The sequence below is a fragment of the Poecilia latipinna genome, unplaced genomic scaffold (assembly GCF_001443285.1).
Source record: "Poecilia latipinna isolate Pla-1442-1.1 unplaced genomic scaffold, P_latipinna-1.0 Scaffold783, whole genome shotgun sequence".
Classification (NCBI taxonomy): domain Eukaryota; kingdom Metazoa; phylum Chordata; class Actinopteri; order Cyprinodontiformes; family Poeciliidae; genus Poecilia; species Poecilia latipinna.
In genome coordinates, this window is record NW_015113399.1 from 1 (window position 1) to 20,371 (window position 20,371).

At 38.5% G+C, this 20,371-nt stretch overlaps 4 protein-coding genes across 13 annotated transcripts in view; 2 read left to right on the forward strand and 2 right to left on the reverse strand.

Annotated features, from left to right (window-relative positions):
* Nucleotides 1–10: 10 nt before the first annotated feature.
* Nucleotides 11–6,589, reverse strand: LOC106956027 (F-box only protein 8-like; the record flags this gene model as incomplete). Its single annotated transcript, XM_015046544.1, has 6 exons — nt 6,517–6,589; nt 2,390–2,492; nt 1,875–1,958; nt 436–580; nt 217–343; nt 11–129 (listed from the first exon to the last, which is right to left on the reverse strand). Coding segments are annotated over exons 2-6 (578 nt in total), but the record flags the coding sequence as incomplete, so codon positions are not given.
* On the forward strand, nt 5,198–9,457 carry LOC106956026 (centrosomal protein of 44 kDa-like). Of its 2 annotated transcripts, none has more exons than XM_015046542.1 (11): nt 5,198–5,359; nt 5,739–5,836; nt 6,110–6,257; nt 6,479–6,616; nt 7,345–7,416; nt 7,493–7,675; nt 7,772–7,897; nt 8,000–8,098; nt 8,239–8,301; nt 8,939–8,976; nt 9,228–9,457. In XM_015046542.1, exons 2-11 carry the CDS (start codon nt 5,745–5,747, stop codon nt 9,310–9,312), a joined length of 1,044 nt encoding a protein of 347 aa, XP_014902028.1. In that variant the 5' UTR covers nt 5,198–5,359; nt 5,739–5,744; the 3' UTR covers nt 9,313–9,457. The 2 variants fall into 2 exon arrangements, with proteins under 2 accessions (XP_014902028.1, XP_014902029.1); XM_015046543.1 differs by having other exon boundaries at nt 8,942–8,976.
* Nucleotides 9,458–10,323: 866 nt separating this feature from the next.
* Nucleotides 10,324–14,828, forward strand: LOC106956030 (deoxycytidylate deaminase-like). Its single transcript, XM_015046555.1, has 6 exons — nt 10,324–10,563; nt 11,223–11,322; nt 11,542–11,677; nt 11,978–12,094; nt 12,983–13,079; nt 14,185–14,828. Exons 1-6 carry the CDS (start codon nt 10,529–10,531, stop codon nt 14,264–14,266), a joined length of 567 nt encoding a protein of 188 aa, XP_014902041.1. The 5' UTR covers nt 10,324–10,528; the 3' UTR covers nt 14,267–14,828.
* A 2,214-nt stretch (nt 14,829–17,042) lies between these two features.
* tenm3 (teneurin transmembrane protein 3) overlaps nt 17,043–20,371 on the reverse strand; it is a 233,519-nt gene continuing 230,190 nt past the window's right edge. For all 9 annotated transcript variants that reach the window (XM_015046553.1, XM_015046552.1, XM_015046551.1 and 6 more), the window contains one exon: nt 17,043–18,396. In XM_015046553.1, the coding sequence (XP_014902039.1) occupies nt 17,641–18,396 (756 nt within the window). In that variant the 3' untranslated portion in view covers nt 17,043–17,640. The remainder of the gene's footprint in view (nt 18,397–20,371) is intronic.

Sequence of the window (20,371 nt, forward strand, 5' to 3'; positions counted from 1 at the left end):
GTGCGCCAACCTCTCATCCAGGTAAATCCGCAGCATCTTCCAATTGAGCCGTCTGGTGTAGAAAATGAACTTGGCCAGTTCTTTGGGATGATCCACTAGTATTCCTTTAGACATGAAGTAGCTGATGCCCTACATGAACACAAAGAGGACAAAATGAAGAAAATACAGGTAGCTGAAGGCACAGCATATGCTCAACCTGAGGTGTGTATGACTGACCTCCTGTGGGTTGGCATTGAACGTCAAGCTGCCCTCGTCTAGTTGAAGGTAGAGTCTTCGGTATGAGAAGCCAGCAGGTAGTCTCTTATTGTAGATAGAGCAGTGTCCCCATGTGGACTTGCACAGCCTGATGGGATATTAAACAGCAGATTTAGAAAATACGAACTACAATGTTACAAAGTATTTTAATTAAGTAGAAAAGAAAGAGAAGCGGCGTACCCCTGCCACAGATATTCATCATGTCCCAGGTCTTGCCAGACGCAGCCAGCCAGGCACAGATCAGTAGCATTCAGGTAGGAGAGGATGGTGATGCCTAGTTCAGGTGGAAGCATCTCCAGATCTATAAACCCATGCTGCTCTTTACCTACAACCCCCCCCCACCCCAGAAAACAGAGGGGAAAATAGAAAACATGTGTTTAGATCTAGGAAACTTTTCCCTGCTGCCAGTGTGTGGAAAATTCAAACTACCGTATTACCTGGGTTTTATTTCAATATGCTGAACACGGCTGCTCTTATAATACCTATAAATGCAGAAGCTTTTCTCTGTAATAGATTTTTAAACAGCAGAGAGCCCTTTGGGGAAATGTGGGCTTGGAACAAACACTTAGGAGGGTTTGATGGGGTTTTTAAGAGCCGTTTGTTTCACTGTGGAGCAGCAGGATAACTGTATGGATTCTTTTTATTGCTCTGTGTATATATGTGATTTTGTCAAAAGAAGGAGGAACGCAAACAGAATCATCTCATTAGTGTTTGCTTCTTTATTAATCCCAGCTCCAGTGAAGGGATGCCTGTACCAGCGAGAAACAATGTTAGCACTCCCCCTAGTGGCCACTGTGCCAAAAAACACTAGTGAAAGGCCGGCCCAAAAGAAAATGTTCTGGCTCTCTAGACTGTAGAAACAGAACCTTCAAGATTACAGATGTGTGCTTAAATATTATTTTATCAATCAGATCAGCAATTGTATCTGTAAAATATCAAATTAAATCAAAGTGGAAATATGTTTCATATTTATTTTCAAGTTCTCATCGCATCCAAAGACAGCTTTTTGTTCAAACTTCAGTGGTTTGTTTAAACACATGTTTGATCTTAATGTGGCCCAAAATGAAAATGAGTATAACTCCATGTCACAATTATTTGATGATCTAATCAGGATTAATCTGATTGGTCAGGACTGGGAATGTGAGCAGGATGTGATGATATGTTAAACTTTAAAGTCTTTTTCTTTATTTTCCACATTTAACATAGTCATGCTTTCGTTATGTTTTATTAATCCAAAAGACATAAAAATGACATCCTATGACTGTTTAACGTTCTTAGCATCAGTAATTGCTCATTTTGAGCTTTAGTGCTACAAACCCACATCACAGGCTTATTGTGGCTGGATTCTTTGACATGTTCCCTTTTTGGAAGTCTCCATAATATTTTCCCTCTACCCATCCCTTGTTTAATTCCTTTTCAAACAAGATCAAACAAAAAACACTAAAGAACTGCGAGTTCGCTGTATGACAGTGAAAACTTCCCAATGAGTTGATTTTTTTATTTTATTAGAATACATGATCGAGTCTGACATTACAAACAAAAGGTTTAAACATTATTTAGTAGAGTGTTTAAGAGAGACTCAGAGTAGGTAGAGCTTTCTACTTGACATTTATTCATACCTCTGCGTGTCTTCAGCAGATGATAGATGTCAGGGCTGTAACAGTACTGTGGTGCTCTTCTCTGGGAACCACCTCCATCTCTCCCTAAAAAGGAAATGAATAGATAAATAATGAAATGCCAAATCTAAATACTAAACGGCCTTTTTTACCCAAACTCTATAGCTATTAGTTTAATTCTATCTGGTTAAACTTTAAACTCACATGGAAAGTTGAAGAGATTGTTCATTTGTCTGCAAGTGACCAAACTGTGCACAAGCAGCGACAAGAGCAGCAAACAGTCCAATTCAATCTCACTAAACAACTGAGGCCAAGATAGAAGACAAAGATTGATTGTTCTCCATTGGCTTTCTTCAACTGAACGGTTTCAAACAAAATCAGAGCTCTGCCGTAAGAAATTAAATGGTTTTGATTCAATTTCATCTGTTTTGTTTCGAATACATTGTGTCTTTATATGAATATTTTCCCCACAGGTTGTACGTTAAATACCTGTGGTATAAGGAAAATGGTAGAAATACCTTGGTCTCGTCTGCCTCCTCCGCTCTCAGTCAGTTGGTCGGCCAGCTCTTCCTGAAGCTGCTGCTGTTGTCTGGGAGAAAGCCTCCACAGTGCCTGACCCATCTGCAAACAGCACAGATACACGTTAAGGTAAACAAAACAAACGTAACCGAGGGGATCACTCCAGACAACTGGTGGTAACTAATGAAAAAACTGAACATTACTGCCTTCTTCTTTGTCCCTCTGCAGTAGTTTACCACACATCACCAGCATTGTAAATTATCAGAGCGTTTAGATAAACTGGACTTATGTTACATTTTATTGGATCTTCCTTCAGATTTTGTTATGATAGTTCAGTTGTTTTTTTTATTGTGCAAAGTGTTAATATGTATATTCACCAGAAAGTTCAGATTAGCTACATTTAGATAAGGCAAGTGCCATATCATCAGCACATGCCACCGAGTCCAGCTAAAATCAATCTATCAAGCTAAAAACTGCAAAAGAGGGACAGACGTGTCTTGATATTTCAGCATCAGTTACCTCAAAATAAAAGCATGCAGCAATGCTTTGATTTACGTCAAAATAACTTCATGAGATAAAAATTGCTGCAAAGAGTATTGACCGTTACAGCTCTGCACATTATCAGGGTCTTCAAACTGTGAGGCTTCATGAACAAAGATGGAGATTCTATGGGACAGACAGTAGAAGAGGGTTACACAGTTCCTTTCTCTAAAGAATCATCCTTCCTTTGTTTGAGACATCTGGAAAAGGATTTCAGAAAGTGACTAGCACCCTTGTCTCGTCAGTGAAAAGTCAGATTAAAACCATCAAGACCAACTTCTTTCAACAATTTATTCAATATCTGATAATAATCTATGTATTTCCAAGCATGCAGGAGTTTGTTCCATGTGGCAAAAGCACTATCAAAACTGCTCAAAGACCATGATTTTAAATTTTGGAACAATTATCAGATCTTAACCCAATTAATAACATGTGAAAAGGTTTAAAAAGTAGTTCATATTACATTAAGCAATTATATTATTACGTTCAAACTTAAAGCAAAGTGCTTAGTTTACGAAGCATGGGAACATTTGCTATAAAATGTTATGAAGAAAAATCAACACTGGTAAAATTTTACTCTAAACATCTCCCTAACTATTAAATTGCGGTTTAGTATACCAGATGTACTACACAGTTAAGCTGACTTTATTTATACTGCCACCAGATTTAAAACTGTTTTAAAAAGCGGTGTCATTTTTAATGGCATGTCCAAATGCATGTATAATCTCATCATTAATCAGTCAAATCCTTTATTGTCGTTACAGTAATCAGATATTTTTCATTTTTGTTCACAGGCTTTTTCACGAGTCTCTTGGTTCACTCCAAATATTCTCAGTCGGCTTCTGCCCTCCATTAAAGATATTACGTACAAACAGAAGAAACATGATCAACATCTAATTTTGCAAGGAGTAAGAGGAATTGAGAAAAAAGAAAAAGAAAAACTAGCTCCAAAGGGAAATTAAACAAATAAATAAAATTGGGCTAACCTGTATACTGTGTTGAAACACTCTAAAAAATGTTCAAGCCACAAATTATCATGAGGCACTGCCATAGCTTTGGGTCATATTTGAGTAAGAATACTCCTCATGATTGTTCACTGGTTAAACAAGTTTGACAGTATTTGGGTCACTCGTGAAGAAAGCAGCACAGCGACAAAAAGCAGCCTCAGAACACGTAGACGTTTTTACTTTACAACCACGTACTAATATTTTATTAATATGAATAAATTTTGCGGGTTTCGTTTGCGACATCGGCAGAGTTGGTTGTCAACCCCTTCAATTTAGAATTAATTCCTTAATTATGTCAACAAAGGAGAGAGTAGTCCTGCTTTTTATTTTCCTGTATTCGGCACTTAATGAATAATATTCGTTGACAACGCGATCTATTTAAGTGTGGCAGCAAACGACGATGAGATGGCAGCTTTCTTAACACGCTGCCCTGTCCCGTTTTCCTTCTCGGTATCAGCTGTGTTGCATAAACAAATCCGCTGGACTGTTGTAAACATCAACGGTGGAACTTTCAGCAAGCAAGTTCGTATGACCTGTAGCCCCGCCTTCCCTTCACTGTCATTGGCCAAATATGTGACAGCAGTTGTTAAACAGGAATCTGATAGGTAGGTTTCGCTTTCCCTCAAAAGCTAACAGAAATCCCCATGCTAGCTTGCAAAGCTAGTTTAACTTGACAACAGAGAGCCATAATTTCTACTTTTTTCAGCAGTAGATTGTTACCGGACTCGTGTGTTGTTTGTTATACTAAATTACTGTTGCCTTACTTTATTATTTTGAGACAACCTCGTAAAAAAACTCCTGTTACCTACCTGAGTTTAGGGATTCCTTTGACAACCTGACCTGCACACTAGGACAAGTGAAAATGCTGATTTCATGCACTCAAATGTAGCCCGTAGTCATCTCCCGAACAAATCCCACCACACACAGATAATCCGCTCTGAATCAGAAACCTCCTTGCTTAGCGGGGTTCTTTGCTATTATCACAAAGCTATCATCTGTTTTCAGCCTCCTCCTCCTCTTCCTCCTCATACTGTCACTGCTGCCCCGCCCCTTCGTCCGCTGTCATCACAGAAGCAACGTTATCCGCAATGTTCGAAATAAATAATGTCTCTTATTTTTCTGGTTAAAAGCACAATATAAAGAGGGGGTATCAACACTACAACCGGGCATAAATAATTTGTTCTATATGAGTTTTAAAAAAACTCAGAAAGCAAGTCCGTGAAAGCTGCGTCATCGGTATCAAAACGTCGATTTGCGTAGGGTGTACGTAAGCGTGGAGCAGCCAATCCCGCGTCGTGCCGTTGAACACCCGGCAGAAACAAAAGTGCAAGAGGCAGAAATTTGTACTAGCTAGTAAAGTCGACATTTTACTAAGCGCACCAGCTAACTTGTTAATTATTGTCCGTTACAGTTCGGGATACGGTAAGTGGTTATTAATTTCTATGCAAAATCTTTTTTTTCTTTTATTGACGACGGCCAAGATTGATCAGTTAGTTCAATAATTGTTCAAAGCCTGTTCATCTGGATTTGACACTGCACACATTTCATCTGCTTTAGCTCCCGATGTAAACTCATTACATTCTAAAAAATAGTTATTTGTGCTTGGTGGAACCTTAATTTGATTTGTTAACGCCGAAAAGGGGCAATTTTAAGACTCTTAAATAGGATATGCTGGTGTTGTCTAACGTTGTCAGTCATAAATATTTCCCAAAACACTAAAAGTTGTAGCTAACTGCTGCACTTAGAGCATATATAGTGCCTGCTGTGTTATACATGAAAAAACTTTGTCTGTTTCCCGTAGGCTACAATGCTTTCTGCAGGAAATGTTCAGAGTTGCCTCAGGAAATTGGAAGCACTGCTGCGAGTGATTAAGTACCCATCAGATGTTGATTACAGTGGGTAAGCCTACCCAAGTTTCCCATTACAAAAATTATTGTAAGCCATGCAATATTTTTTCATTGAAACCTGAGTGTTCTTGCTCAAAATCATTATGCCTGGAAAAAAAAAATTTTAAGGATAATTTTTGCAATTACAGTTTTTGTTATTGTCAAAATCATGCCAAAACATCAAACATTGAGTTTTCTACAGTGCATTAAGTCAATGAGTAAATCTAATCAGCTGACATAACAGTTACATTTGTCCTTGTGTTGATGGTGTTTGTTTCTGCATCAGGCTTTCCAAAGGAGACCCCTCCTCTTTTCTGCCCATAGTGAGCTTCACCCTCACCACGTTCTCTCCACCTTTTGCTGAGCAGCTCGTGGCAGCTGGACTGGAACTGTCTGGCAAAACCGACCTCAGATTCACTGACACGCTTTATAAGGTAACACGGACCCATGTAGGGAGCAGAAAGAGAAAGCTGTTACATAACCATCAGATTAAGATCTGCTGACTAAAGCAAACACAAGCTTCTGCCTGCATTGGACAGTTTTTGCCTCAGATATTTTTTGTCTTGATAAAAGTTTGACACAAATTTATAGTGTCATTTTATTTAGTTCTACAAATTTATAGAGTCAAACACTTGTTTGCATGCTTTGCCTCCAGGTTCTTAGAGATATCTTCCACTATAAGCCCATACTGACCAAGGAGCAGTTCCTCCAGTGGGGGTTTTCTCAGAGGAAAATCTCTTTCATCTGTGACATCATTAATCTGGTTCTGCAGAGACACAAGCAGCTCCACAAGGTAACACACATTTAGAAGGAACAAATGAGAAACTGATCACTTGGGGACAGATTTAAATCCAGTCATTTAATAACAACTTAAAATTTTACAGTAACTCAGATTAAACTGATTCAGTACAGACATGACAGTTTTTCACAAAAACAAAAAAAATCAACATTTGTGCACTGGGTCATAATATGTAATTAAGATCAGCAGAACTAGCTGTGTTTTTGTTGATCAAGTAATTGCAAAATTTGACATTTTGTAAATAAAATTGCTAAATGTGGCAATTAAAAAAAACTCTTAAGTTTTTGCGGTAGGATGATTTTTTTCTTCTTTTTTTTTGGCTGTATCCGAATTGGTTTATTTTGAAGAATTGCGATTGGAAAAAAAGATGACTGGAAGTAGTTGGAGGATGATAGCACAGCCTGTTTTTAATGACTTAAAGTGAACAAACTTATTAACCTGGGATTTTATTTCTTTTTCAGTGGAAACACTGCAATTGTTTTTGACATTAGGATAATATTGACAGACACATTTGGAACTGAAATGCAGCTACTATGTAGCATTTAGAAGAAAGACACAGATGAAATGATATAAAGTTAAAATGCTACATTAGTCAGCTGCTCAACAAAAATATACACCTAGTGCTTCCAATAATTTTAACCGTGAGGAAATAAATGTATGGAAACTATACAGACAGTTCCGTATTATTATTTGAACAGTGTTTTTTTTTTTTTTTTTTTTGGCCCAAAGTGAGGTATCCTACTAAACACAATATCAGAAAGAAAAGTCATCTGACACTCACTGATGCAGATGCTGTAAGTCTAATGCTGAGATTTATTCCACCAGGACTTGATATGTTTTTATTTTTAACAAAGTTCCATTTTGTTTTAGGCGTCCAAAAATCCCTTTGTGGAAGATCACAGAAGAAATCCTTTCTATTTCGCTTATCCAGCCAAAAGAGACACTTTTTCTGCTGATAATGAAGGCTCTGCTTATCGCTCTGAAATATCCCCCTCTGGTTCATCTGAAATCCCAGCTCCAGATGAAGAGGAGTCAAAGGAGAGCTTTTTAAATGTAAGTGTAATGAAAAAGTAGATTAGTTTGTTCGTATTTATTGAATAATTTAATGTTGAGCACACTTTTTTTTATTAATTTCTTTCCATCTTTCAGTCATCGAAGGTAGAGGGAAGACTCTCGGCCCTGGAGAATAATATCGACACTCTTATGTCTGCGTTCAACAAGTTGAATATTCTGGAAAAACGACTTGAGGAACTTGAGCTCAAAAATGAAAATAAGGTTTATAAAATATTCAACTTTTTGAAATCTTAACTTTAAAATCTAATAACAGCATTTCCTCACCATCAATGGTTAAAACGTGTGATACTCTTTCATTTTCAGAATGATGAGGACGTTGTTATGGTACCCAAAGAAAGTTGGGAAAACCTGATGAGCAGAGTGGTGTTACTGGAAGCTAAACTGGAGCTAAGGGATACTCAGGTTGGACATCAAACTGGAACAATTTAATTCACTGATGTTGAGTCTGTCTGTAAAAGAGACAAAATGTAAGGTTGATTAGAAATATCCAAAACCATGTATTTTCACTGCATATGAATGCTTTTTTCCCCCTCTTTTCGTAGCTTAATGCTTCATCGCCAGCAGAGCCACTCACCTCCTCCCTTTCAGCTGTCGATTCCTCACAGGTGAGAACAATTTCTTACTCCTCAGTATCCATCAGGCAGTCATACTCGAATCAGCATGTTTCACACAGACAGGTGTGTATGTTTAGCAAGACAATTTGCAATTAGTTCATTGGAGGTCGGGCGCCCACACCAAGGAGGGGACCTCTTGAAATAAATAACATGTATATAGTTAAGCCCAAAATTACCCATACACCTGGCAGATTTTGATTTAAAGTTATATTTTTTTCATTCAACCAAGAAAATAGTTTCTGATAAGAAATGAGGCAGGCATCTCTAAAGTATCACATTTTTTTAAGCTTTTAAAAAATATTGGTTTTATTTCCAATTTTAATAAAAATTGGATAGATAAAATACATAGCCTTCTCTGAAATCGGTAGACAAAACTTTATGGATGTTAGAGCAATCTTTATCGTGCATCAGGGCAGATGTATGTGTATTTTTCCAAATTGCCACCAGGGGCGCTATTGGCACGATTTTATTTTTCTCATTTTGAGCTGTTACATTTTTATAAGACAGCTAATAACTTTTTTTTATATACATTGCATTTTGTGTGTATCATTAGTAGAAATTACACACTGACTTTATTTTGAGAAAAAAACCTGGTGCTGTTTTTCTTGTTTGTCCTTTTTTTATCCAGAAGGATCTAAAGGAAAGTCTGCAGAGGATTGCTAACATGTAAGTGTTCATTAGATGCCATTGAGTTCCCCATTCTGTTCAATTAGACATTAAAGCAATAAAAAGCATGTTTTATTTCTGTTTAATGTTATGTACAGGAGTTTAACATACCAAAGTTACTCTCTGTTTTGGATTATCTAATAGATCAGTTGTGTTTAAACACTCAGACCTTTTTTCTTTTATAGCCCTATTTTTTAATATTAGGGCTGTTAGGCTGGTGTTTTATTTTACCTTTTTTGTGCTTTTTTTAGGATGAAGGAAACTTCTAGTCTGCTGAAGAACAAGGAGTCCTGCAGCATCCTGCATCTAAATTCTGACAGCGGAGTCACGTCTTAGCTCTTAATGTTATAATAAATGGACACTTTTCTGTCTTTAAGTTTATTGATTATATATAAATGTATCCCCAATGATCACTTTTATCAATGCATTAAATTTACTACCATATAACCTTTTGACATTAAATGGTTGTGAATGTAATTTCTTACCACAATGTAGTGTTTATTCATTCTCTCCTGTATTATTGTCGATCAAAAAAAAACAAAAAACTGTCCCCACGTCTAAAACTGTCAACAATGGGCACATGACCATCACAATTGGACTCCAGAGTAATAAAAGTGGTCTGGTATGATAAATTGTTATAGATACACTTTGCAGCTCCCATGTTTCAACTACTGGGACTGAAAGGATTTCCTGCTAACATTTTTGCTATGAGATACCACAACAAGTCTTTGGGGATCTAGAGGAATCCATGCCTAGTTGGGATGTTTTACAAGCAAAAGCGAAATCAACACACTACTGGGCAGGAAGCCATCTTGTCCTGAGTCTAGTTTATGTAGGAACAAAAAGAATCTGGAAAACTTGCAGCAAAGACACAAGCTACCATTGTGGCATGACTGTCCTATAGTTAAAGATTGGAGTATTGTATCTGATCATTGCATTTCTAATAATTTAAGAAGATGATTCACTAAAAGCAAAGCAGAACCAAAGTTAAATTCCTTGTGTGCACAAAACACAAAAGTTACAGGTCTGATTTTGAATGGTGGTATAACTGTTACTAACCTTTAGGTTTTGTTAAAATTATTGTTAGAATTTTATTCAGTTGAACAACTTAGAACTGCTGCTTCTTAACTTCCTTCCTTTTTGGGAAATTATACATCGCACAAAGAGCTAAGACTGGTCTAAAATTATTTCGCTGTATTTGTAAATTGTATCCAACAGGTGGCGATAAAGAAGATGGGCGTGAATTATAAGATACGTTTTTACGCCCCTGAGCAGGTCTAACAAGGTAATCAAAAAATATGAAATAACACAAGACCCATTCCTTAAGTATCAGCAGTGAAGTCAGTCTGGTCTGCAATACCATATTTTTCGTCACATGTACAAATCAGGTTTTTTTAGTGAAAGGACAGAAGTTGTTGCTTCACCTGTCAGATTACGCATTGGGCTCTTTAACCCACGGTAAACGCGGGAATTTATTCCCCCTTCAGAGTAACAGGGTTCTGTTGTGTTTGTTTGCGCTGCTCAAACGTTGCTTCCTATTTTCGGTGCAACTATGGAAGAAAACAAGTTGCCGGACCTGTTGAATGGGTAAAACTTCGCTTATATTACAAATGACTAACATGTCCGAAGAGTCAGATAATAACTTGAATGTTTCATCGTATGCGGTTCGTTTTGTCTCGATCTCCAGCCTGAGAGTCCACGTCAGCATGTCTGTCACATGTATTAGACATAAAAGTAGAGGTATGGTCGTGTTAAATGTGTTTGTTACGTTAAGATGGACCTTGAACAATTGATATATTTAAATAAGTTTCATACCAGTCCTATATGACTTTTTGCTTGCTCATGCGCATTACCGTCCTCTTTGAGCGAAGGGATTTTTCCTCTCCACCTCAAAAATTTTGTTTGGTATTTTTCCTCAAGCAAAATTTTACTCAGTCTTATCCATCTCGCAACTTTAAAGTTTAACTTAAATAATTACGAGCTGTATATAAAAACTGACAATGATTAACACAATCACCAGGTTTTAATCCCAAAATCACGAGGCTTTAAATGTGAGTTTTCTGACCTGTAAATTCTGATTTCAGAGTAACAAATGAAATCTATTAAATTAAGTCTTCATCCTCCACATTTACTATGTCAACGATTACTCAGAAGTCAAAACAATAAATTCAGCTAATCAGAGACAAGGTTGTTTAAACTTTTCTCCATAATTCATTAAACTATATTCTGTCTTTGTGTGTCTACAGTGGCGCGACCCGGAAAAGGGATGACTACCTGGAGTGGCCAGAGTATTTCATGGCTGTGGCCTTTCTGTCAGCACAAAGGAGCAAAGACCCAAGCTCACAGGTGAATGTGAATGGACGGAATAAAGCTACTAAATACTTTGGCTAGGGGTTGACAGTTGCATTTTTATTAACTACTTAACATATTAAGATATTTTAACGATTTTTCGTGACAACATGGAGTATTTTCTGTAGAATTTGTGTCAAGTTGAACGTGGTTTTGTGTGTGTGTGTGTGTGGTAAATAACTGATGTTTTCGGACCCTCTTTCTGTCTTCCTGCAGGTGGGTGCATGCATAGTGAATCAGGAGAATAAGATTGTTGGCATTGGTTACAACGGCATGCCCAATGGTTGTGATGACGACCTGTTGCCCTGGTCGCGTTCTGCTGATGACCGCCTCAACACCAAATACCCTTATGGTAGGAACACATCGCCATATGCAGATCAATATTTTTCAGAGCAAAATTTGGAAAAATTTTGAATAAGGGTCCCTTTTTTTTCATGTTTTAACAAAACGCATCAAAACCTGACATGGAGATTCTACAGGTTTACTTAAATATTTTGGATTGTGCAATTGTAAAAAGAGTAAGTTGTGGATGCTCACTATATTGGGATTAATGTATATTGCTCATTGTTGTTTGTAATGTAATATAGTTAAAATGGATGTAAAGTAACCCGCCTCATATTGTGCTGAGTCTGTGGTCTGTTTGGTCCCACAGTGTGCCATGCAGAACTGAACGCCATCATGAACAAGAACAGCGCTGATGTGAAAGGATGCACAATGTATGTGGCTTTGTTCCCATGCAATGAGTGTGCTAAACTCATCATCCAAGCAGGTGATTGTTGGGACCACACAGCTAAAATAATCTCATTATTAGGACGCCTTATAAGAGCCTTTTATTGTTTTTACTTTTGGGGTTGTTTAAAGAGCAAATTTCACTTCATAGTGTCTGTTGATTGTAGGACTGCAACTAACGATTATTTTAATAATTGGTTATTAAAATAAATGGACTCCTTGCAGATTTTGTATTTCATATTTATACACTCTTGGAAATATATTAAAAATGCAAATCAACAAATGATTCAGTGCCTTTCTTAAATAAGAAAAATCTTATTACCTAAAATTTAATAACACAGCATTCCTTTAGTGAATTTGAACTGAATGAAGGTAAATCTGCCCCCTGATGAGCTGGGGGTAAAACATATTTTCGACAAAGGTGTTTTTGTCTTAAATTAGCAAAATGTGCTTACATTTTCTGCAGTTTTGGCTTAATTACTGCTCCAAAAATGTTGGTTTTCAGCAAATGATTTTTTTTCTTTAAGTCTGCATACTCCAGTTATGAATAATTGATTAATAAATTAGTTGATCATTTCAATAATCGAATAATCCGATTAATTATTTCAGCTCTAGTTGATTGCTGTAAAACCTTAAAGTGTTTTCAGACTAACGCTTCTTTCATATCTGCTGTATAACCTCTGATTGGTTCCTGTGGAAATCTGGCCACGTATCAGTCTGTCTTGTCTGTTTGGAAAATATTCTTTGAAATTTAGAACTTATAAACTAACAAAAACTCTTCAGCAGGGCAACAACTAAAATCTGCAAAGTTGCACCTCAGCTGTCTGCTGTAAATCTGATCTGGGTCGAACGTCGTTTAACATGAGCTGATGCATCTACATGTTTAATAGCTAAAATCGGTTCCGTGTCTCTGCTGCTCTCCCTCCAGGTCTTAAAGAAGTTGTGTATCTTTCGGACAAGTACCATGATAAGCCTGAGATGGTTGCTTCCAGAAGGCTGCTCAGCATGGCTGGAGTACAGTTCAGGTAGATCACAAACACTGTTGGTTTCCTGCTTTATTTATTCATCCACGTGTGATGAGGGGAAATTGAGCTCACTCAGGTGTTTCTGGAGGTTTAGTAGGTTGAGCTCCTTGTTTAGAAAAGTCTAGAGACCAGTATTAATCAGTTTTTAAAAATAAAATGTATTTGACTTTTATTAAAAAGCCTTTTCTGATGTCCAATGCAGATTTTTTTCTCTCCACTTTTTCTGTCTGAAAAGTTGCTGCATGTAGTGACAAAGTTGCTAAGTTGGCAACAGTGGGGTGACTGTTTTTAACCCCACTGTGGATAAGTGACCTGGTGGGCAGGTCCGTCTGTCAGCCACTGCAGATCAAAATGTAAAAGTGGCTGATTTTCAGACCTTTTGGTTTATCATGATCACCAACAATTAAGGAAATCGGGGCAGAAATAAAAAACAAAATAGTAACTATTAGTTTCACAACTTGGATGTAAACGAAGTTAATCTGATCATACAAGCTCAAAAAGTGGTAAAAATAACATCTCCACCCTCCCACCGATGTGTTCTTAATTGATGGGAGGGTTTAATAGTTCCCAAAATAATTTCTAAATATTTGAATTATTTACAGATTTAAGTTCCAAATTAGCTTAAGTATATTCTAAATGCGCTACAAAAACACAAAAGTATTTTTAGTCTAGTTTCTAGTCCAAATATCTTAGTTTTATCTTATTTACTAACTTACAGGTAACTTTTCAGTGAGATAGAGGATCTTGTTTTAAGTAAATAACTTCACTCATAATATTGGAAAAATGTCTTGTTGTAAGTGAAATAATCATGAAGTTATACAGGTTTTTGTCCAATCTGGTCTCCAGATCTGTGCACATATTTGATTGCAAATGTTAGCCTTTTATTAGATCGGAGAAGTTTCTCTCTCTGTCTAGAAGCTGCTCAGCTCTCGTTGACAGAGCGTCGACTCGAATGAACCGATTCCATCGTGAGTCAGGAGCCATGGCAGGAAATCTGATTGGAAAGGATTGACCTTTACCCTCTCGACATGCCCTGCTAGTGTTGTGTGCATCATCAACTCGTCTGTGTGATTTGACCTTCAGTTTTTCCACCGTGTTTTGACAGGCAGTTCAAGCCCAAGAGTTCTGAGATTGTTATTGATTTTAATTCCATTAACCACCGGGGAAACGCTGGACTCCACCAGTGAGGAGAGCAGCTGAGCCAAGCAGACGGAGAAACACCAGATTCTGCCGCCGCTTCCATGAATAACTCCTGAACACATTGGTGTTCAGCAGGGAAGTAGTTTAATCCTCATGGTTTGGAAAATAGCACTATTTAGCGTGAGCATTGTTTTTTTTTTTTTTTTTAACCTTTAATGATTTTTTTCGTGTACATTTGAAACCTTACTGTAGCTTTATTTTTTTTATTGGTTGTAAATACTCTTGGTGCTGGATATCATTGCTACTGTGCATCACTCTGGATTGTTACGGATGTGGAAATCCCCCTGTGGTGTTTGCCACCATTTTATTAGTTTGCTTACATTTTAGACCCGACATGCTAAGAAGAGGCTTGTTTAAAAACACACACACACAAAAATATGTGAGTTAATGACATTTTTTGTTACGCCGACAGTCATTGACAGCTAATCAGATGCACACCATTGAATTTGTATTCTTATTAATGAGGAGGGAAGGCAGATGTTTACACTGTCCCTCCTTCTACTGTGGCAGCCATCTGCCTCCCAGTGCAATAAAAGTGAGATGACAAAAGCTTAATGACTTAATGCTTTTTATTCTTTAAAAAGCATGTTCACAGTTTGCATAATTCCATAGATGAACAAAAAGCTGTTTTTTGTAAAGACGGCTTACAATTAGCACAACTCCCCACCTAGCTACATGTGGTTTTAATGGGATGTTACCTCTCTGCATACCTGGTGATGTATGATCATATTCAATTTTGATAAAATGTATTGGGGTTGGTGTATGGGGGAATTTTTCTGCCATAATTGGAGAGGACGCATTTTTAATTTGAAAGCAGGATTTCATGTCTCTAGTTCTCAAAACCTTTAGTACTTGTGCTTACAGTTTCAATTTGAAAGCATGATGTTGCCTCGTAATGTAGAGAGCAACATCTAGTGGGCGGTGCAGGTTACTGCAATCTTCAGTAGCCACACAGGCACAACCTTTCGAAGGAAACAAAAAAATCCAGTATAACACTTTAATTCTATTGGCTGACAGGTTGCCAGGGACTGTTCTCTTCTGAGAGAGCAGAAAATGATTTGTAAGGGAGCAGAAGTGTGCAAGATTTGATACGATTACACAAGTTTTGAGCGTGAGGAGAAAAGTTTGAGAGCACAGTGAATATTTGAAAGAGCAGAAGTTCAGAGTACAAGTTTTGAGGAGAGACATTAAGTTCTGCTTTCAAACTGAAAAACAGGACTTTAAAAGTTTTGAGAACAAAAGATATGAAATCCTGCTTTCAGAGTGAAAACTTTGGTTTTACTCCACCAAGTAAAACTTGGTCTGTTGGAGAATAATTCTTGACAGGAATTAGTTTTTTGTTATGCCCATTTCCTTTTTATTTTGTTTTGATGAAATGGGAATCTTTGACCTTCATTTGGATTCTTCGTCACGGATGAGCGTTTACTAGCTGTGCGTGTTAATTTTACACCAGGAGGGTGTGAAGTTGTTTGAATGGTGAGATGGGTGGAAAGCTTGCAGCACTTGGCGCTCCCAGAAACAGCAGCAGCCCCAGGCCAAGGAGGAACCCAACACTCCCAGTCCAATCTCTGAATCCAGTCGCCATGGAGCAGCTGTTCAATGGTTCTAGTCCTGATTCTGGTTGAGGTTTAAATATCCAAACCATAGCACAAATAACTGTATACATTTAATGTCTTCTTTTACATTTTGTATGTTCCAAATAAATGTAATTTCACTGTATCATTTCTGACACAAATTAGCAGAATAAATGCATAAAAGGGGTTTGAATTTGAACTTTATTTTAACGTTTCATGTTGATTTGTTGTAATTACAATCAAAACTAAATCAATTACTGCCAGTTAAAGGAAGACACCAAAACAACAGGAGTTTTAAAGATTTTTATTCTTTACCGTAGAAACACTGTACATAAATTACTTCCTCTGAGACTAATATCGATGTACGGATAAATGGAATTTCTCAACTTTCAACATAAAGTTAAATCAACAAAACACGTCGACTTGTCTTGTCTGAAAAGAAACCCTTTGCAGCGTACGATGTTAACTCTGTTTCCTTTGAAATGTTTAAAGTTGCCTTCCAACCTTTGTACAGACATGTACACAGAAAAAATCTCTAAGAGACCAGAGACCTACAATCAATGAGAAAACAGCCACATCGATTTTTGATCTATTACTGTTACTTATGTCATTCATGAAGATGCACTGTCCCTTTAAGAAAAACGAGCAAAAACAACGAGAGAAGCAACAGTCTGTCGCTAAACACAGCAACCCAGCTGCCCCCCCGCCCCACCAAGCCATGACAACAAGTTTCTACTGCAAGCAGCACTACTACCTTTGACTGACGAAATCACAAGGTCTATGCATTATGAAGCAGTCACAATTTGGAGAAGAAAAGGACTCTTTTGGGTCTTCCTGGTCGACACAGACTGTGTGAACTGTGATCACCTTACCTCTGCACACTGAGGTTTGCTTTCCAAGCCTTGGATTAGCACAAGGGATGAGGAGTGCTTGTAGAAATGACCAAACAGATCTTAGCTATCAGTAGGAGGAAAAAAAAATACAATGCAACATTTGGTTTTTGATAAGTTCTTCTCATGATCTGTTGTGGTGGTGGGGTGTGGGTATAGTAGTAATAGTGCGATACATGTAGGTAATAGGATGTAAACGCTTTTCTGTTGATTTTAATATCCCTTTTTTTCTCTGAAGCAAATGCAAGTTTATATAGAAAATCGAAACCAAAAATTACAAACAAACAACAAAAAAAGTCTTTTTTTTTTAACTTGTACAAATTTCAGTCCTTTTTTGTGCCTGTCTCTCTTAGAGAGAGTCCACAACAGTTCCATTCAATGGCTTCAGCCATGGAATAATAAATCCTATAGACAAGGCTCAAACCGGAGTGATGGGGCCCATCTGGACCCTCAGACATATGGTACCCGCAACATCTGTTAGGGATGCACAGGGCTGCTTAACTGCTTCGGACGGCTGCTCGCACACCAAGCTGCCTATCTGAACCAGTCTCTGTGTTTCCCTCCGTTATCCAAAGTCTCTGTTTAACAGGTAGGCAGCTCGCAGATATGGCAGTCAGGTTAGCCTGGCCTGTCGGAGGGAAGTGGAAAGGCATGCGTGCAGCCTGTCTAAAAGCACGAGAGGGAACAGAAAACGGAGGGCGTTGAAGAACCTTTCCCAGGTGCATGAGGACAGTCACAGCTGTAGCTTCAGGTCAAAGCGAAATCTAAGGGGGTCAGTGGGCAGTTGTTGCCGTCTTAGTTCAATCTGTGACATCCATTTAGTGTTAAAACAGAACTTTTTTTAGTGTTAGTCTTTGACAGTCAGAGGTGGAACCATCTGGACGCGTTCACGCCGTGTTACCTCCTCCCTATCTCACTCTGCCGGAGGAACTGGATGTTGTTGGCGCTGTCGGCCAGTTCGGGATACTGCTCGATGGACAGGACGTAGTAGCCGTCGTAGCCCTGAACCTTCCCACTGCTCAGCAGCTGCCTTTTCTCTCCCTCCGTCCACAGTCTTACGCCTTCCTCCCCGTCTCTCACTCGCTGCTGTTCACGTGCCCAGGCGCTCGACAGCGCCCTCTGCCGTGCCTGCTCCAAGATTCGCGTCTTCTCTTCGTCCAGCGTCGTCCCGTAGCGCACGTGGAGGACCAGGGCACCGTACTGCAGTTCTACGTCGGCGAAGCGCCGCGTTCTGCCGTTCATCACGGTTGTAGACTGGGACACTGTGACATTCACGCCGTTTTCCAGTGACTTCCTGCCTGAGGTGAGGCGCAGGGCGCTCAGGTCATTCTCAGGAAGGCTGGTCTTGATGAAGTAGTGAGTGTCTCGTCCCTCAACAGTGAAATGCAAGTTCTCCAGGTAGAAGGCGTTGTTCAGGACTCCAGCCACTTTGATGCAGTCCTCGCTGGCAATGTTCAGAGCATTTGTCACAACTCGTCCTTGCACCACAGCGAACATGACGCCCTTTCCAATCAGCGACTTGACGGTGGCGAACCACAGCCAGGGCTTGGTGTGGTCGGAGTGCCGTCGGCTGGGCTGGATTTCCGGCATGCGCTCGAAGGACAGGAAGGCGGATGACTGGCGAGTTACTTCCTGTTGCACACCTGAGATGGACTGCAGAGAAGCAACAAGGAGACATCACAACATGTCCAGTGCCTTAAAACACAAACAGCCACCAACGTGCCTTGCAGAAAGATTTATACTCATGTACATTACTTCACCGTCTGCCATAGTGCAAAATCCAACTTCCATGTATTTTGTTGGGATTTTATATGACAGACCAGGGTTGTCCAAACTTTGATAAGTATTAAATTAAGTTTGATAAATTAAGTAAAAGCTGATTTGCATGCAGCAAAGTTGGTTTCTCAGTAAAAGTCTCTGGGTAGACGTGGTTCTACTCATAAAAACATAAAAGATTATAAAAACAAATACTTTGTGTTGCACTAAACATTTTCCATTATAAGAAGTTTATGTCAATGGTATTTTACTGTAACTACAAAAAAATGTCTTCATAATACACAAAATCAGTGCAAGGGCCACAAATGGTCCCTGTTAAAAACCTTTTACTTGGCCAGGCTTTACGGGCAGTCACCCAGGGCTTCAGGTTTTGGGGGCGAGTGCAAAACAAAAAATGTTTCTGTTGTATACTATGCATTTTTTATAAACACTGTATCTCATATTAAAGTTAAGGGCTCATTTTGGATGTGTTGCTTTATTAAAATATTGAATTTTTATTAATTAAAAAAACACTCAAATATTTGAAAAGGATCATTTTTTTGGGACCAACATGGAAACCATCTGCAAACCAACCATCTTTCAATTTTGACCCTGCAAATGTGCAGCCCTACTTATTATTGTTCTGTAATTTTCATGAGAAAATGATTTTCTTTTCTGGCATCGGGCACCAGAACTGACTCCATCCAGCCCAGGGGCCTTTACTCTTCTAAATCCGGCCATGACTGTTTATATAAAAGCCTGTTTCATTATTCGTTAAGCTGATTATTAGTTGTATTTCTTAAAATTAAAATGTGTATGTTTTATTTTTGACTGCTGGGGGTTGTAACATATTGCAGCTCCTCCAGAGGAGAGCATTAAACTGTACAATGCTAATACATAGTACATGTGGTCTGCTCTGTAAACCATCTTTTCTGCACGTGTGTGTCTGTATTAGTTGGCTCAGCTGGTCAACACGCCCGCAGCTTCTGAAGGTCTCTGGAAAAAAATGATTCCTCACTTCAGATAACACTTTAAATTGCTCTGAGCCTTTCTGACTCCCTTCCTCACCTTCTCTGATCCTCTACTTACCCTTCTCTCCTACCCTTCTTATTATTTGCGACTCTGTCTTGATTCAAACTCTCTTTTTGGGCTGAAGCTGAACACACTGTTTGAGTAGAAGTGCGGCTGCTTGATAGTCTGTCCAATATAATTACCCCAGTAACAGAGTGGGTGTAGGAGAAGAGAAAGGAGCAGAAAATAAGGTTGCGATGGGAGTGACTGGCTTCACTTGATCACGCTTTCCTATCTCTGCCAGTGTTTTCCTCTGTCATTGTTCACAGAGCTTTGTCTTTATTGTCAGTGCCGTCGTGGGTCTGTTGTTGTAACAGGTGCTGACAGAATAGCTGCGTTTTAATCTCCACAGAGAGCATTTAGTATTAAAGCTTTGAATTTTACAGCTGACAGACATATTACAACATCATAACATCAATTGGTAATTTTTAGACATAAAAATAAAGTAGTACATTCAGCATGTCCAACTATCTGTGTCCAACTGTCCATACAGAGTAAAGATGTAATGTTGCAGTTTGGCATCAAGACATCACAGGTGAAGTCATTCTTTCTGTCATTTCTTTGTGACTCTGAACTAATGCGATGTGAAAAATTACTGAATGATGAAACAATTTCCTAAGTCAAATTGGAATGTATATAATCATCTCTCAATCTGTCTGAACAATCAGGCTCAATTTATTATATTTTACTGCATCTGTTGGTCTTGTAAAGAGCTATGAGGCAACAGTTGCTGTGACTGAAATAAACATAAACTTCATAAGTTGCATAAGTGTGTGCACCTTTAAACAAATACAATGATTTA

What these genes read in the sequence shown, in the direction of transcription:
- LOC106956026 (XM_015046542.1), top strand. Translation starts at nt 5,745, where the DNA reads ATGCTTTCTGCAGGAAATGTTCAGAGTTGCCTCAGGAAATTGGAAGCA. An exon ending in TCAGATGTTGATTACAGTGG is followed by an intron (nt 5,837 to 6,109) that starts GTAAGCCTACCC and finishes TTTCTGCATCAG; the next exon opens with GCTTTCCAAAGGAGACCCCT. An exon ending in CACTCACTGATGCAGATGCT is followed by an intron (nt 7,417 to 7,492) that starts GTAAGTCTAATG and finishes ATTTTGTTTTAG; the next exon opens with GCGTCCAAAAATCCCTTTGT.
- LOC106956030 (XM_015046555.1), top strand. Translation starts at nt 10,529, where the DNA reads ATGGAAGAAAACAAGTTGCCGGACCTGTTGAATGG. An exon ending in TTGCCGGACCTGTTGAATGG is followed by an intron (nt 10,564 to 11,222) that starts GTAAAACTTCGC and finishes GTGTGTCTACAG; the next exon opens with TGGCGCGACCCGGAAAAGGG. An exon ending in GCAAAGACCCAAGCTCACAG is followed by an intron (nt 11,323 to 11,541) that starts GTGAATGTGAAT and finishes GTCTTCCTGCAG; the next exon opens with GTGGGTGCATGCATAGTGAA.